Source organism: Vespa crabro, chromosome 3, assembly GCF_910589235.1.
Source record: "Vespa crabro chromosome 3, iyVesCrab1.2, whole genome shotgun sequence".
Taxonomy (NCBI): domain Eukaryota; kingdom Metazoa; phylum Arthropoda; class Insecta; order Hymenoptera; family Vespidae; genus Vespa; species Vespa crabro.
The window spans coordinates 8,189,687-8,208,467 of record NC_060957.1 but is presented as its reverse complement, the minus strand read 5'-3'; the positions used below and the strand labels follow the sequence as shown (position 1 = coordinate 8,208,467).

Genomic DNA, 18,781 nt, shown 5'->3' with positions numbered 1-18,781 from the left:
ATACGTAAGAATTTTAATTGTCAGGATATGTTTATGTGTTTGTTCGTAGACGTATAAACATAAGACAGTACATTTTCTTCATCTGATTTTTATTTTCAACTCATCTCTTAACGAATTCGCATTTTATTTTGTCACAGTCTATACCAGGAAAACATTAGACTAGCGAAAAATTTGGTTGATTCATTGCCGTCTCTTCCTTTCATTCCGCATGGATATGCAATTATTTGTTTTCATTTTCTCGCGAGACATTCGAATGTATGAAGAAGAATCGCAATTCCATAACAAATTATCGAAAGAAAGCACAAGTTTCTTTTCATTAATCGTGTGATAATCGTGCTAAGGTTGCTTCTATAGAAGTGGAAGGTGTGTTAAGAGTTTAAGATAAATTGTAGAACGCAGAAAAATATAACGTGCTTAGAATGGAATGGCATACCTACTGTACATATACATTCTCTATTTATTTTAACAAAATTATAGCAATAATATGAATAATTATAAATATCCCTCAGTCGGTTAACATGAATACACAACTTCTAAAATCATAATAATTATAGATAGCAATAGTCGATCTCATTGTTCCATTTCTGAATAAATTTTTCTTCGTACATACTTTTTTCTTAATTTTTCTACACAATTGGCTCGCGTATTTGCTGCCTTTGTCCACGATACGTGTGACTAGTAATAAATGTTATTTTAAAATAACTTAAATATTTTTCACTCGCTATAGCAACGTGCGTGTGTGAATATACGAATCTGTAATAACATGCGCGCATATACACACACCTACATACATATACATATATTTTAATATATATATATATATATATATAATAAATATATATATATATATACACATATATATAAATCTTTCTCTCACTTTCATGATTTTTACTCTCCTTTGCTCCGTACTAAACGACTATCTGGAATGATCTTTAAAAATAGGAGGACAGAGTATTTTTAAATAATGAAAGAATAAAAATAACTAGATATAAAAGAAATGATTATAATGCCGTCCGGAGAGAAAATAGCTATCTTGCCGAGAATTACTTTCTTTAGAGATAATTGATACTTGTGGTTGTTTGGCCAGTCGTTGGAAGAACTCGAATTGTGACCGGAAGTATAAAATATATCTCGGTAAACAACGAATACATCGGCAAAATGATATTGAAGTTATAAATGGCCTATCGGCAAAATAATATTAAAGTTTAATAACGGCCTAATAGTTTTAATAAAATAATCTAAAGATATCTAATATAAAATTCTCAGAGAAATTGATTACGTTTATGTAATTGCAAATAATGGATGTATCGATAGTTAATTACAGAGTTAAGGCCACTAGTGGATGTTACAAATATAATATAAATATTACAACTAAGCACAGACTCAAAAGCAATGTTCAGCGATTTACACATTATGTCCAGGAAAGATTTAGTATGAAATTAAGTTATCGTAATAAACGAATCCTGTGGCACACAGAATCCTCTTATTGTCAAATTTTCATTTTACAATAACGTGATATGAGATTATCATACACGTGATCACGCGTTTATGACTATCACATGTGTTGCGATTCGAAGTTAAATGAAATTTTGTGGGGTAAAGTTTTTTCTTTATCCTTTATGGACATATATGTGTTTCTATTATCTAACGTATTGAAAATCTAAATATAAATGGTAAATGACTTATATGAGGGATTTATTTATTTTTTGTTATCTTCTTGTGGTTGTTGCAGTTCTTGACACGCGATATATAATATCTGTTTTGAAAAATTACCCTAATAATAACTACATCGTATATAATACATTTCACGCGAACTGTATACAAACATTATTATAAATACAAAAATCACTAATGCTTGAAATTTTGTCCATTTGAAAAAATCACACTCTTTTTTTTCAAACTTTTTATATAGATTGTAGAAATAACATCAAAAAAGAAGAGCAGAACTCTTGAGATCCCTCATGGTTTTCGCAACTTCTGTACGAAAAAGCATTGTATATAAATTCAAAGTGAAAGATTAATAGTGTTCGTCATCTAGAATATCTATCTCAAACACTCTTTCAACAACGATTTATTAAGTTCTATCAAATTGTCCTTCATTATATCATCGTCTTCTAATGAAACTCATGAGCATACAACATTCCAGGCACTGAACATTGAGCGACGCTCGAGCCAGACAAAATCTGGCTTACATTGTGTGTTACAATGTTGATTCGTGTATCACCGTTGTATCTGGATTACTATTGGCATTTTGAATTATTGCTACTGGTACATGAGGCGTCAAAGTGATAGAAGACGTTTTTCTTACGGGTTTTGGTGAAGCCTGAAAACGAAACGAATATTTGTTAGACATATGCGGTTGTTAAAGTATTATAACAAAATTATAAAAATATACAACTTATGTACTTACCCATTCTCTTCTACAAGGAGCTTCGTCGTCCGAGCAATGGTCAATATGTCCAGCATCCGTTTCGGTTGCCACGTTTCGCTTCTTTGGCTGTAGAGTTGCATAATTACGAGAGCCTCTATTAAAATTATTCATATTCTTCTCTTCAACAATTTTTTCCTGGCACAATATTTCCTGCGACTTACTTTGCTTATTATTTGTGACGTTACAACTAGTTTTATTATTAAAATAAAACGGTGGCATCTTAGAAACCCAATGGTCAAGACCCGAGCCCGCCGAACTTGTGGAGGCCGCTGAGGAATTTCCAGTAGAGTTACTAGTCAAACCTCTTCGTTGATAAAACAACATGTAAGCTGCATTCGTGATAAGATTAGTATCGTTTACAGCCTCGACTCTTGTATCATCGAAGCAATACCATTGAGTGTCGTATGGATTTCTACAAAATGCTGTATAATGGCCACCCTGAAGATCTTGGCCATGGTGATTACAAATAGCGTAAAGATCATATACATTCTCATCGTATTTAGAAATACTTTGTTGTCGTGGTCTTGGCTTTTTCCATGGAGACCAACCCAAGCCGCCAAGTGTAGGAACGTTATTATGTGTTTGTACTCCATTATGAGCAAGATGAGGAGTCATGTCAAAACCATAAAGAGGGAAATCTACGAGCATTGTCAATTTCGACGTCGATCTCTGTTTGGATTGTTGACGAAATCTTTTCAGATGTATTACTAAGATATCAGGTAAAGTCCAAAGTCCTAACTTCTTCACGACTTCTTGTTTCTTATTACAATAAGGACAATGCCAGGCGTCTTCGGCTCCTAACGTCTCCGCTCTCGTATAAAGATCAAAACATTCTTCCAACGTAACCGCTCCACCTAACTCAGAATTAGTCTTTAATTGCTTCACACTGGCGTGCTCTTCGATCTGATCACTGTCATCTTGAATGATATTATTCTTCGTAGCCTCGTCCCATTCGAGAATTAGTTTCACGTGCTGTGGACCGGAATCATCGGCACAGAGTGCCAATGCTTGTTCGATTTGTTCCGTATAAAGTGGATGTTCGACGCAAGGATCAATGCAAGGATGTTCGTCTTGAATAGGTGTCGCTGCTGGATCAGCTACTCGAATGTTGAATAGTCCTGGATTTTGGCTGGATGTTAAAACATCGTCGGTCAAGGTACTATGCATTTCCTTGAGTAAAAGTTTCTGAAGATCTTCGTAAGACGTTTCACGAGAAACTTGCATTGTGTAAGGGCTACCAAAGCGTTGCCTCAAATCACCCTTTACGAGAACGTTGATCCATACCAGTAAAATGTATGCCTGTTCAGTTGGCTCTTTCAACTGCGGTAGTTCTATACAGTAAAGGGGATCATTTTCTGTGATCACAGACAATGGTTGACAATCAGAGAATGTCCTAATGAAACAGAAAAACAAATATAAAACTTAACATATAATGATAAAAGACAAGTATATAACAAGAAAAAAAAAAAAGAAAAAACAAGAAAAAAGAAAAGATAACAATGAAAATAACGATACCTGTGAAATCCTTCGTCATGAACTTCAGTCAGCAACATATGATTCTCTTCGATGCCGGTGTCACTTGCTAAAATTTCTCTGAGTTCTCTCACGTTCGCAGCTTGATTCACGGTGACGCCAATCCTAACTTGTCGTGGCTGTTGAGATGTGTAGAGAACGTTCACAAAGAGACTCATCTGTCGATGATTTTGTGGGACTGGTACCGACACGCAAAGGAACGGATCAAACGTGTTTGATTGCCGATGACACCTCGGACACGTAAGACTAGATCGAAATTGTGCCTGGAATACGTCGTGAACGAAGGAATTGTTACAGCGATTGTGATTCGCTAATGTTTCAGCAGCTACGATCTCGTCGGGTCTTCCAAAGGAATTCTATGAACAAAAAAGACAAAGATAATCGTCAGTGAGATGAATAATTAATTTTTAAAGATAAAAAGAAAATAATATAATAATAATAAATCAAATTGTGACAGGATTCGATCCAGCGTACTTGAAGTGTTTCGTGTTCGACATGTTTGCTTACACGGTGTGTCTAACAATAAGCACAGTTTAACCCAAGGAACTTTAAACTCTTTTTGTTTTAAAAGAATAATTTACTATCGAGAGTGATGTAAGATGTCAGTGAACAATAAATGATACAATATGCAAATTACAATTACATAAGTTCAATTATTTATGTAATACTGCAACTCTCGATAGATCATTCAAAAGTCAATGCAAGTGTGAAATTAAAAAAAAAAAAAAAATTTCTACTGCGTTTCTTAGTAGCAAATTACTTAAGTTCTAAATATATAGTTTGAATCCTGGAATTATTATTACGACTCCACCCTAGAATGGTCATCAAGAAGAAAGTTTTTATAGCCGGGTAAAAGTAAACATATAGTAGTATGAAATATAAATAAATTGTTTGGCGAGAAGTTTTGTCTGCATTTTTTGTCACCAGATGCCTTTATGGAATGTTTTCAACGCTGTTAGTCATCATTGAATTCTTTCGTCAATATTATTTCGTAAGAATTTATTTTACTATAAGAGGTTTAAATTTATGTTTTTCTTGCCTTTTGTATTCTTTATTTCAATTTATTTTAAATAATCGTTTAAGTATTTGAAAACTCTCTGATGAGAATATTTGATCCTCGAAAATATTCATCGGCGAACTACCAACATAAATTAACATCTTTGGTCTTAAAATACGATATTCTTGGATTTTACATCCCGTACTTTAAATACCATTATGCTTTTCTTTTATATTATTTTCGTCTGTAATCCTCTAAATCTGACAGAATTTAAACCAATATTTTTTATCTTCGTTATTTCGAGCGAAAAGAAGTCCATTTTTGGAGGAACACGCTCGACACATTATTTATTTTATCATTTAGTTTTCACAAGATTAGAGGAAGTAACACGTACCCTAAGCGCGCGCACGTTCGTTGGCTATAATAGTTCGAAAATGAAAATAAAGCGAAAGACTATTTCTAGAACTCCTATTTATAGAGACTGTCTCGCCGGAAGGATATTCTTTTTCTTTCTCTCTTTCTTTCTTTCGTTTTTTTTTTCTTTTTTTTTCTTTTTTTTTTTTTTATTTTTTGTCTGGGAAAGACTACACGAGATGAAGAGAAGATCTACGCTTCCTCGAATGCGAGGAGTTACTCCTCCTACTGCCTACAAGAAAATTTCTTCGAGATGGAGAAAACGGAAGAACAAACCCACGTTATTGAAACTACGTTGTGCTTACATAGTCGCGTACGTACACAAAAATCCTAAGGATTTCTTCGGTATATTTCTTGAGGAAGTTGAACGACGACGATAAGAACAAGAAAAAAGAAAAAGAAAGAAAGAAAGAAAGAAAGAAAGAAAAAACAAACAAGACGTTTCGTTTGTTCGAGAATTTCTTCTTTGTTTACAGAAGAAAAAAAAGAAAAAATAACAAAATAAAAAAAAAGAAAAGAATAAAAAAAATAAAATAAATGAATTGTCCGATATTGATCTTAATCGTAGCTTTAATTACTAAAACGTGATATTTAACCACGAACTACGAATATATATATATATATATACGTGCTTTTTTTCGTTGGTCAACAAAATATGGAGATCGTAATTACGGCACGTTTAGCACGACAAACTTGAATTTTGCAGGCAACGTCAATTTATTCATTAGCATTGGCCTCATCAATATTTATAACACATATTCTTTATGATTCACAGATGTTTCTTTTTATGATTTAAATGTTCTATCTACGTTAAAATATATATTCGGTTATGGAATGTATTTTCTCTTCGTTTCTTTGTTCTTTTCTTTCCACTTTAATTAAAAGTCAATTTTTACGAATAATCGCAGATATAATATTCTCTTTTTAAGACAAACAAAACATATATAACATCATCTTATGAGCCCATCGAAACAACCCATTGTAGATATCTGCGTCATTAGCGAGATATCTCCTTATCGTTTAATTAGAAATACAAGAACATAAGAAAATCGTGCGTCAAATCGATAAAACGACTCGAGACGAAACGCAAACAATATTTTATTTGCTCGTACCCATTCTATATGACCTGGATAGTTAATGAGTTGAAGAAATTATGGGGATGAGGGGGGGAAACAGAAAAAAATTTAAGTTTGAGATAAAGAAATAATCTTTGGTAGATTCAGTCAATGGCGGGCACGGTCTTGGTTGAGTCTACATTGAAAGATTCAAGAGAAATGCATGAGGTCAACGAAACTGTTACGTTTGAAATTAGATGAAAGAGAGAAAGAGAAAGAGAAAGAGAAAGAGAAAGAGAAAGAGAGAGAGAGAGAGAGAGAGAGAACGACATTTCTAATAATAAAATGTTGAAGACGATCAGCAATTCAACTTCTACATAAATCTAACTAAGTAATCTATTTCAAATGTAAACTAAACAAAGCGACATATATCGAAAGTTTTGATAAACTTTGAAAAGATGTATACATTTGCTAGATCGTCTCTAAATGTATTCAACGTGGTAAGGCATTTAGCATTCGTAGAATTCGTTTTAAAATAGAAGAGAGAACGCGTGCGTTGATCTCAATAGTAGATGCCAGTAGGAATCATAGTTATGTAGATAGGTGGTACGGAGAAGCGAAGGCTGTAGACGAGACGGTCGTAAACCCCGCAATATCGTAGTACATGCCGACGACAACGAACGAACACGGTACATACTATTATAACATACTACTTAGTTAAAGAAGAGGACTCTATCTATCTAACTATTTATCTATTTATCTATGGATCTATCTATAGCCACGTACGATACACGCGTTGGCTTCCTTTAATCAAATCAAAAGAGTCTGACCGAGGCTAAGTTTCCATGACCTTCACGAATAGAGCCTGCCTGTCCTGCTTTCCAGAGTCTACTTGTATTTCTATGGAGCAGTCATATACCAGGAACGTAATATCCGCAAGCCGGAAGCCCACGTCATATCTCGTTCTAACATCCAGAACGAAGGTCATGGCTAACAGGTGACATTTCAACAACGACGACGACGTCTTCTTCTTACTTCCATTTTCTTTTTTTTTCTTCTTCCAACCTTCCATCGAGTTTAGAATTTCGGAAATCATGAGTATTACACTCATCTTCTTTTTTTCCCTTTTGATAAATGAAAAATCATATGCTAGGAAGAGAGAATCCTTTTGTATATTCAATTGAAGTATCACGTTCGTGAAAATATTTGTGCATTTCCGCAGAATGCAATTTTCCGATGTATAGGGGAAAAAAAAAAGAAAAAAGAAAAAAGGAGAGGAAAAAAGCAATGGGAGGAGACGAGTGTAATTGCGGCATGTACCATCGCCGACAGGAAGTATCAACGAGTCAGTTGCAGGAAATCATTTTCAATGCTTACATACGATGTAACTGCTCGTCGCAATTCGTAGTTTACAATTAACCAATGTCATGTCGGTGCACGCGTACCGATCTTTGGTAAGCAAGATTGAACTACATACAATATTTTTTTTTGTTTTACACACACACACACACACATTTTACGTTTAACATAATTATTTTATATATTAATTATATATATATATATATATATATATATATATATATTTGTTATAATATATATAATATATTGATATAATATATTCTTATCTAAACCAATATATATACATATATACACGATATTCGATTGATAATCTTACAAAATTAATTGGAATCGTTCGAAAAATTTATTATCATTTTAAATTACAAAGAATCTTTCACGATAATTTATGATCGATATTTACAAGAAAATATCATACATAATTCGTATTAATTACTTTAATAAGTTCATTTTTAAGTGCGGAAAAATGACGATCGTAAATATGTAGTTTCGTAGGACCTGTTGATGGCGTGATAAAAGGCGCAACAAGTTTGCAAACGAAAGAGTAAGAGAGAAAGGGAGAGAGAAAGAAAGAGAAAGAGAAAAAGAAAGAGAAAGAGAGAGACAAAAAAAGAGAGAAAGAGAAACAGATAGACAGACAGACAAACAGTTAGATAGAGAACTCAATCTTGAATTTTGCGGGCGTTATATCGCAAAACAAAAGACAGGAACTTTCGAGCTTGCAATAAACATACTTTTACGTAACTCCTCCTCGATCATCGTTCCCCCACATTCGATTCATAACTTCAAATTAAACTCTTTCCAGCCGACAAACGCAACCGCCACACAACAAACAGGAACAACGGAGGAACATGTAAACGAACGTCCGGAATTTGAAAGTGCGGAAGAAGGAGGAGCGTAGTATAATATGTAGTATGTATATAAAATAATATTGAAAGTTTCCCTCCTTTCCCCTCTACATTGCCTCCCACTCCCCTCTCTATAATACTTCTTTCGTTTTTGTTTCCATTCTTTCTCTTTGCAAAATCCACACGACGCCCATTCATTCACTATTCAATTGCTTTTACAATTCAAAAGAAACTAACTTTTATATCGCGCGCGTGTGTGTAGGTGTATTTGTTATCAATAAAAAAGAAATTAATAAATAGATGGCACCACTCAAACGGTTACTTTTTGAAATCGTCCACGTTCAATATCGGATTATATTATCAAATAATTCTTTTATGACTTTTATTATATTTTAAGCTTTGCAATAAAACGAATTATTTTAACAATAAGGGGGAAAAAAAATAAAAATAAAAATACCAAACCAATTGACAATGGGTCATAGCGCGCAATGTCTTAAAAAAGAGATTTATATACAAATATTGATAAACAATATTCTTTTTTCGCGTCTACAGTAAATCAAATATATATAAAGAAGGTTATGAATGATATGTTTTGTAGGGAATATCCTCGTAAGGATAATTAGTACAAGTCGAGGATAATTAATACAACGAGATGATATGATTCAACACTACAAACAAGACGATGAAGGTCGTGCTAGCAGAAGCGAGACGACCGTAACCAGAAATTCTTCGAAGCGTGAACGGTGGAGACATGTCTTTCTTGCTTGCCTTAACTCTTCTACGCATAATTATAGTTATCCGCACGATGAGATTTAAAGTGAATACATTTTCTTCGGCTTGTATTTTTATAATCTGAAAAAAAAAAAGAAGAAAGAAAGAAAAAATTAGCCTAAAGTCTCGCAAAAAAGTAATCGTCTTTTAAAATTCACCTATGAACTTTTGATTCAACCTGTATTATAAAAGGAAGTAAAGAAGTCAACTCTTCGCATCGAAGGTCCTATACGCAAAAGAAACTTCATTTTTTATACAAACGTCCCGATCAATATTCAAACGTCCTCTCCGACGGTGTGTATGATCAAACGAGAGAAGACTCTGAGAAAAGAAATCGAAGGTCTTACATGAGCAAACTTATTTGCATGCATACCTCTTGGAAATGAATAATAATTTTTGCAAATGAATTCAAATTTTCCCGCCTAATTTGTAGAATCGTTCGATTTATCGATCTTCAATAATTTTTCTACGCAGCTTTTTCTACTTCTTTTATTCTTTTTTTTAAGTGTATTAAAATTTTAATAAAAAAAAAATATATATATATATATTAAATAATAGTAAAAATACTACAGATTTTTTATAAATTTTTCTTAATTTTACTTTCTTATCGATTTTTAGATATTACATTAATTTCTTCTTATTATTATTACTAACAAAAAAATGAAGGCAATTATTAAGGGAAAATGCAACAATAAAATAAAAAGAAATCATAGTAAGTCACATGACGAAATACGGTACAATTGAAGGCTTCAATAATAACACACACACACACACACACACACACACATATATATATATATATATATATATATATATATGTATATGTATATATAATTGAAAGACTGCAATTTGAAAGAGGATTACTCGATGGCCCCATTCAAGGCCTTGTTACGCTACTGGCGCCAGTGAACACAATCGGTACAACATAAACGTTACTATCCAACTTCTCTTCCTCGTTGTTCTTCTCGAATCTTCACACGTTTATCATTTAATCGTATATTCTTTTTTATTCTGTTTTTTTGTTCGTCAATACTCGATATTATCTCTTTCAACACATATATATATGCGAGTGTGTTAGCGCAAAATTAAGTTCGACTCAAACGATACGATTTTTTACTTTTATTAAAAATCAAATCACTTGGTCAACATTTGTTCAAACTTGATGAACAAATTCAATCGCTGATCTTTCTTCTCGATGAATTAATATTTTTCTTCTTTTTTTTTTCTTTTTAATTAAATTCGATTACATATACTGATATATTATATATATTATATATATATATATATATATATATATATATATATATATATATATATATATATATATATAAGGACAAAAAGAAAAGATAAAAATAACGTTAACACAGCTGTGTCTCATCAAGTGGTATGTGCTTGATACATGAAAGAACGCGTGCATATACACATGCACATATTAATATATACATACATACACATGCTCGCACGCTCATAGCCAAGCCAGATACACAAACACACATGTATAGCTTTCAAGGTCAATCGAGAAAGAGAGTCCAATCGCAAATTGACGTGTCTTGGATTTATCGACGATGCAACGGATTTTCTTCCGTTCACGGAGGATTGCAAGTTCAGTGGTATAACATATTTCTTAGATATATCTTAACAAGTATACCGAACAAAGTACACGATTTATCATCGGAGATATTTCGAAATAAAAGAACAATAAACGTCGAGAAATATTCCGACAATTATGCTATGATCATCGAACGTTTTGTTCATGATTTGTTTGCGCAATCGAATAATATCAAACATTTCTAATATTATTGAGAAGTATAGAAAAAAAGAAAGAAAAAACAGAGAACGAAAAAAAAAAGAGAAAAAGAATCTCAATAATTTGACTTTTTCCGAATATGAAACTTTGTGCAACGAATCCAATGATATTTTTCATCGACAGATATCTCTCGAATGAATCATACAAAATACCATATTCTCTTTCTCTTTACTCAACAAAATGACGAGACAAACAGCGAGAGAGAGAGAGAGAGACATAATTCGATTAGAGGCCGAGCATATTGGAAGCAGCAAGCTGCTCATTTTACCACGTTACATAAGAAACCGTAACGGGAGAGCACTGTTAATGGTTACTTCTTATTGTCGAAGAAGAGAGTTGTCCTGAAACAACATAGTTTTCATACTATATCGAATGCAAGTTATTCTTAAAATAGGAAAAAAATAAAAAAAACAACAAATCTTTATTTATGTGACTTCGTGGTAAGTCATGACTGACCTTGGTTTTATTACGTAAAATAAAGTAGATAAACTAATATACGCACGAATACCAAGTAAAAAAAAAGGAAAAGAAAAAAAAAATAATATTTACAAGTTGAAGAGAGACAATCATCTAACGATTGTTATAAAAATAAATTCATGATTACTTAAGAGAGAACTTCCTTTAGAAGCACAAAATGGCCGCATTAAAGTCTTTAGAAAAAAATAAATAAATAATAGTCAATGTTGTTGATTTAAGATCGACTCTGCATAAACTGTAAATCTTCTGTTACGGCAACGATGATGTAACACAACGCATTCGCTATGCATCCGTCGTCTCTTCAAAGAAACGTAAAATACCGAGCGTGGAGAATTAGAGTCAGAGTTAGAGTCAGAGTTAGAGTTAGAATTAGAGTTAGAGTTAGAGTTAGAAAGAGGAGGAAGGCTGAAGTTGAATCTGAAACGGTGCACATCATTTATCGGTACTCTGTGAAATCTCGGTCAAATCGTTTTCCATTACTATAGAACTATAACAGGTAGGATTATTTTCGAAGAAATAAAAGGTAAAATAAATTTTACACGTGCTCCATCTTTAAGACGGAAAACAGTTATCTCGTTCACAATTTATTTTTTTCTTAGATAAATGTGCTTCGGATACCATTCTAATCTAAGTTTAATTATTTTCTAATGGCATATTTGTTTAAGAACTTCCGATAAATGTGTTTATTTTGCATTTGGGCTTGTAAGTTCAAACACACCTAATAAAACAAAATTAGTAATATATTTTAGAGCTCGAGCATTCTGAGATCGTTTTATGTTTCGCAAATATATGTATCTGTTTTACGAAATTATACGAACGAGTGAACAATGTTAACTGATTTCAATCTTAGGGACTAAACACGACAAGTGATACAGCCATACCACTTTAAAAAAAAAAAGAAAAAAAAAAACAAAATTTATAATTATTATAACATTTTGTTTCTAATCTAAATTACTTTATCTCCTTATTTCTTTTTCATTTCTTTCTATTAAAGAATAGCAGCGACAGCATCTCGGAACTTCGTTAAGATAGTATCCTAATTTTAAAAGTGAAGATAACAATCTTATCGCAAGGTCAGCATATTACTCCTTTGGCACGTGCTCGAGTATATCCATCTACTTGGTTTTCATTATCACTCCTTTCGCGTTCTTGTATCACGCAAGAAACGGATCTCGGAATTTAAGTGGATCACGTGATCTCTGTTGTAAAAACATCGACTTTTTCCCCATTCTAATCTTTTGTTTTGATTATTTAACGTTTTTCACATAATAACAAATCAATTTTCCTTATCTTTCTCTTATACAAAAAAAAAAAAACAAACAAACAAACAAATAAAAATATCTTCATTCTTAATTATCAATAAGAATTTTTTTCCTCATCAAAAAAAACCACGTAACTCGTACATATATATACACACACGGTCGATATATAAGTGTATATATATATATATATATATATATATATGTTTATGACTTTCCAAATCAGTGGAGCAAAGCAGCCAGAGAAAGAAAGGTGCGAGCATCTCGGTTTCTTTATTTTGAAAGCGTTAGAAAGCTTTGATTCGCTCAGCTGGCTAACTACGTTGTTGAAAGTTGGAACGATTTGTGATAACGTCTTGTGTGCAACCTAAATGAGAACGAAGACGAAAGGAAAAAAAATAAATAAATAAATAGAATTGAAATAGATAGGCAAATAATGTAATAAGAATATGTGGATGAAAGATTATCGCGAAAATTCATTGTCACTTCTCGATCAGGATTATCGATTTTATTTGTAAAGAATGCTCTCTTATCTAAAACTCAACAAACAATTCTAATAAGCAAGAAATATGCGATAAGATATAGATATTAAATACAAAATATACTCGTACGTAATACGGATAAATTTTATGAAAGAGAAAAAGAAAATATTATAGACGAACTTTAAATGATTGATGTCGAATGTAAATCATAAAACCATATTGTAAGCCAAGGACGTTTGTGAAAAATTCAAATTTTTCCCGCGCGAAATTGTCGTCCGTTTCCGTATATTTTCGTACGTTCTTTCGTAAGACGCGCGAAAATCTTAAATTTCGGAGAAGATACATGGACAACAATGGATTTATTTTACAGTCAAGTCAGAAAAGTAATTAGCCTCGGCCATTCAATGTATAATTACATGGAAAAGCAATTGTTTTTATTCGATAAGGAACGATGAGTCATTTCTTATTTGCAGTCATTCCTCTCGAGTTCTTACCTCATCTATATTGATGTAACTACGGCTATTGTGTTGTAAAAATAACAGAAAGAATATATAAAAAAGAATGATTGGACATGAATATTACAAAAAGAATGATTGGACATCAGTATTACTCGAACGTGAGATGTGTAATATTTATCTTTTTTTCTGTTTTTTTTTCCTTTTTTTTTGTTTTTTGAAAGGAAGAGAGAGAGAAAGACAGAGAGATAGATAAAAAGAAAAAAAGAAATCGAAGAAAGATAACGTGTTAATCAAAAGAAAACGCGATGGACATAATTTATAAATTTATCGAGAACGATTACGAAAATACATATTGATTCACTTGTGTCAATGAATACAATTGAAAGAAGACACATCAAGAATGATGATCAGCTGAGGAAAAAGTAATGTTTTTTCTGAATTGACGTCATCAGAGTTTGTCTGAATGATAGGTTTTACGAAAATCGCATTAATGACTTCGTGGCATGAACTTTGATATTTATAAGGATAAAATGTTTCGAAAATAAGCGATTAATAAGGATCGACGTTAGAAGTAAAAATCTATAATTTTTTTTAAGTTTTATTTGGTTATAGATCTGAAGGATTCCTTAGAAAAATATTATTTAGATGAGTTTTATATCACTAAGTTGAAATGTAATTTTTATAAATAATATATATACGTACATGTATACTCGAAGTTTCAGGTAGAAGTTCATAAAATTGCATAAAATTGTATAGCATTATCCCCCTTTATTGAAGTTCGGTTACAGTTCAATTGCAAATGTAGTTTCAGACAGAGAGAGAGAGAGAGAGAGAGAGAGAGAGAGAGAGAGAGAGAGAGAGAGAGAGAGAGAGAGAGAGAGACGAATAAGAAGAAACATTCCACTGACTTTGAAAAGCATTTAGTAACACATCGAAAAAAAAGAACAGAATTTTCTATTTGCGCTCTAATTGCTTCGTAACGACCGTGAATTCAGAGCCATTCGAGAGTTTCTGCTAACGATAACGATAACGTAAGTACGTAAGGTATGTACATAAGTACATACCTAATCCTAAATGAGAATTATTTTGTTTGCATCTTTTATTAAGAGAAAAAAAAAAGAACTTACATATATTGGATATAACATGATTCTTACCATTCACAAATATATTACGAATAAAAAGCTTGACCTGATTTTATGCCAGGTTTAAATGTGATGTCACTCGAAAAGAGTCTCGAATCAAATTTAAATTTATGGATATTGATGAATCTCTACATGGAAAGTATGCTTGAATATCAATGAAATAAACGATATTGGAAAACTTTTCCTAAGGTTTTTTTTTTTTCTGATATGACTATTTTCACATCGGATTCTTGTATTTTCGTTTGAAAGTTTCAAAAAAGTTGAAGCCAAGTGATAACTCATAATATAAATAAAGAAGTAATTTTTTTCGCTCATGGTGTAAGACAAAAAAAACAGAAATAAAAAGGGAACGGAAAAAGTAAAGACAAAAAGAAAAGAAAATAAAATAAAAAGGAAATGAATGTTAATTTTTTTATGCAAAAAATTACTTCACGTTCAATTCCATTGTTAATAGTAATAATATTCCATTGCTAATCATGACACCTTTATCATCTTATCTTTCTCTTGAAATATTTTTCTTTGCCATCATATGTACTCACTAATCATATAATTCTATATTAACTGAATTTTGATTACCTATTGGAAGAAAAAAAATTTACACATATGTATATATTTATAATTATAATTATTCTAACCTTCTATTATAAATTATTAGACTATAGATATTTATATGTAATTACAGAACTATATTAACTATTAATTCTTATTTTTATTAGTGCAAAAAAGAAAAACACATACACACACACACACACACACACACACAAAATAAAATCTCTCATGAAGGACACGAAGGAAACGCACGAAGGATCGATACGATAAGTCTTAATAATTTTTTTCTTGGTCAATCGTTTATATATCTCCTTCAATTTCGTTTGGAAATCCCAGCACGTATACTTTCCGAACGTGAAACAAATTTAGGTTAAGGCCTCGGCAGTCTCCGAAATACATATACACATACAAACGACCAACCAACCGGCTTCTCTCGTTTCTCGAAGCAATAAATAAAATCATGCGTAAGGTTACAATCATTACACGAAGTTATAGTATGGTTGATTTAGGCAGCCATATCATAAATAACTTAAAAATAACCTATGAACGTGATCCACCTTCGCATATTTAAAAGACCGACAAATTATCGAAATAAAATTAAGAAAAGTTGTCTCACTCCTAAGTACGATACTTTCATTCAATTACATAATTTTAATCGTACGAACATCCTTTCTATAAAATATTTTAAATGCATTATGCATAATGCATTCTCTTGGAAACACATATTGTATTATTTAAAATTATGAAACTATGTAACATGTGAAGGATAAATAACATAATCGTACATATCGATAATAATCGATTTTACGATCTTTAAACGTATATGAAAGATTTCCTTGTTTTAAGTTTTTTTTATCATCAAAAAAAAAAAATAAATAAATAAAAAAAAAAATAAAAAAAAAATAAAAAAAAAACGTAATATTGTATTATCTAAAATTACAAAACCATTTGTAACGTATTAGAAAATACTTAAACTATTTGTACTATATAATTATATTGTACATTGTCAGAAATATCGAATATGATAATAATCGATAATACGATCGTATTGGGTCAGCTCGTTTTCCAAGGAAATATTTGGCGCGAAACTTGCGCGTCAAAGCGGCGTGTGACACGCGACTATCGAACGGACCAATAGCGTTGCAACGCGCCATGCGAGATTTAACGTGAAAGCGATCATGTGTAAGTCGAGAGTAAATCGATTGATGCCAAAAGGAATAAAGTCGTTTGAGAAATAGAAAGAGAAATACGAACGAAATCGATTTGTCGAAACGATCGGACGATCTGATAAGAAATGTCCGAAACAAAACTAAAATTAGAACCGTTTTCATATAAGATATGATAAGATATATATATATATATATATATATAAAACATAAAGAAAGAAAAATAAAAAAGAAATCACGATAGAAAACGTGGCATGTATTAGATATCGAATGAACGGAACTTAGAAAAGAAAAGAGAAGGGGAGAAGAAGGCTTAGTGAAGGAAGGGAGAAGTAGGCATAAGACGAACGCCGACGTCGTCATCGTCACCATCATCACCATCATCATCATGATCATCATCATCATGATCATGATCATCATCATCATCATCATCATCATCATCAACATCATCGTCGTCATTATCATTGTCGTATTTACTCACCTTTATGATCTTGTACTTCTTTTTGGTGGCCTGATTAAGATCCTCGTGAACCTTGTCAAGAAGCCAGAGAAGGAACTCCTGGGCATCGTGTTGAAGATTACCGCGGTATTGGCTACCATATTTATCAACAACGCTTTTAAAAGCGGTGCTCATCTCTGGGTCATATTGGCAACTCCAAATTGCTTTTAGAAGTAAAGCTAACTGTTCCGTTATTTCACCTTTCGTACCGTACTTCTTCGAATTAAGTTTGTTACGTCGCGAGAGATCGACCTTGTATTGGTCGAGAACGAAATACTCGGCTAGTATGTCTGTGTGCGAGAGACACTGAAGTACGGCGTTCATGAAGCACGTGTTGCCGTGATTGCGCAGACCTATAACGCCGGGTACTCTGTCTGGTGGAATGTGTGCCGGCCTCGGTGGTGGCACTCGAATATCCGTTGCACTAGAACTGAGCTCGTCCCTGTGAGAGTTTTTGTTCTGCGTACCTACATTCGACATGTGTTGCATAATCTTGATGAATTTCTTCCAGGATGACATTACGAAGACTTTCTTGCTGGCAGATTTCTCTTGGTGGTATGCCTGCTGGTTATTCCCACCGTGTAATCTTCCTACGTTCTGCTGCATACTGTTATCGACCGTATTATATTGTTGCTGTTGTTGCTGCTGTTGCACGTTGTTCTTCGAATTTTCTTTTGCACTGGCAGCGCTGCTGACGTCCTTGGGATCACGACTCTTATTCATTCGACGCTTCGACATTCTCGTGGCACTTTGTAATAAATTCCTCGGAAGCGTAAAGGTTCTCTTTAATTTCGAACCAGAGTCTCGGGTTTTGGTATCGTACGATTTAACAACCTCTTCCACGCCCAGCTCGCCCTCCGACACGGATTTCATCACCGCGCTCGGGGGATTTTCGGTGGTCATCGCCGGCCCACCAACAGACCGGTCTTACATGGCCTCAAACGTAAGGCCCCTCGCATCACGTTTATTTACACGGTATTCACTGACCGTCCCGTACACTTAACATTACTCGTTGCACATCACCGAACGATACGCCGCGATGTACACCTCGTCGTCGTACGCGTAGCCCGCTCGCACGCGCTGCACCGGCCATTTGCCTTTCAGCGCACGACCCACGATTTCACAGCGCCCTCCCGGACACGAAATAAACAATTCAAGATAGACAAGATACGTAATAGTAATTTTCTCGATGACGACGCCGTACATGACAAAAATAGAAATTATAAAGCAACGTTCAGTTTACTCTGTCGATAAAGAAGAGAATCTGTTATTTATCTCAACGTGTTTGGTTGAAACGTTTTATGAGGTTCTCTTTTTAATCCATTCATCCGATGGTGACGCTGTTGTTCTATTTCTGTTTACTTATCAATAGAATGGAACAATAATGGTTAAATTAATGCGCGCCAAATTTTAAAACTTTCCCGCGCTAATTTAGCGTGAATAAAAAAATGTAGCGCGAATTGCAAAAGTGATACCAATCAAAGTAAAGTGATTGTTTCGACGATTTAAATGTTTTAAAGACTGTTTATTGGGATAG

The 18,781-nt window shown here is 33.0% G+C and overlaps 1 protein-coding gene and 2 long non-coding RNA genes across 4 annotated transcripts; 2 read left to right on the top strand and 1 right to left on the bottom strand.

The window, feature by feature from the left end:
* Nucleotides 1-72: 72 nt before the first annotated feature.
* LOC124423004 (ubiquitin carboxyl-terminal hydrolase 31) lies at nt 73-18,687 on the bottom strand. Of its 2 annotated transcripts, XM_046960212.1 has the most exons (5): nt 17,227-18,687; nt 3,947-4,320; nt 2,593-3,824; nt 2,411-2,497; nt 73-2,323 (listed from the first exon to the last, which is right to left on the bottom strand). In XM_046960212.1, exons 1-4 carry the CDS (start codon nt 18,145-18,147, stop codon nt 2,451-2,453), a joined length of 2,574 nt encoding a protein of 857 aa, XP_046816168.1. In that variant the 5' UTR covers nt 18,148-18,687; the 3' UTR covers nt 73-2,323; nt 2,411-2,450. The 2 variants fall into 2 exon arrangements, with proteins under 2 accessions (XP_046816168.1, XP_046816167.1); XM_046960211.1 differs by having other exon boundaries at nt 2,411-3,824; nt 17,227-18,575.
* On the top strand, nt 10,872-12,720 carry LOC124423013. Its single transcript, XR_006941992.1, has 2 exons — nt 10,872-12,185; nt 12,684-12,720. It is a non-coding gene; the product is annotated as an uncharacterized LOC124423013 (long non-coding RNA).
* On the top strand, nt 13,077-17,055 carry LOC124423012. The gene is made up of 2 exons (XR_006941991.1): nt 13,077-14,919; nt 15,092-17,055. It is a non-coding gene; the product is annotated as an uncharacterized LOC124423012 (long non-coding RNA).
* Nucleotides 18,688-18,781: the final 94 nt, after the last annotated feature.

What these genes read in the sequence shown, in the direction of transcription:
- LOC124423004 (XM_046960211.1), bottom strand. Translation starts at nt 18,147, where the DNA reads ATGACCACCGAAAATCCCCCGAGCGCGGTGATGAAATCCGTGTCGGAG. An exon ending in CATGACGAAGGATTTCACAG is followed by an intron (nt 3,825 to 3,946) that starts GTATCGTTATTT and finishes CTGTTTCATTAG; the next exon opens with GACATTCTCTGATTGTCAAC. An exon ending in CTCCTTGTAGAAGAGAATGG is followed by an intron (nt 2,324 to 2,410) that starts GTAAGTACATAA and finishes TTTCGTTTTCAG; the next exon opens with GCTTCACCAAAACCCGTAAG.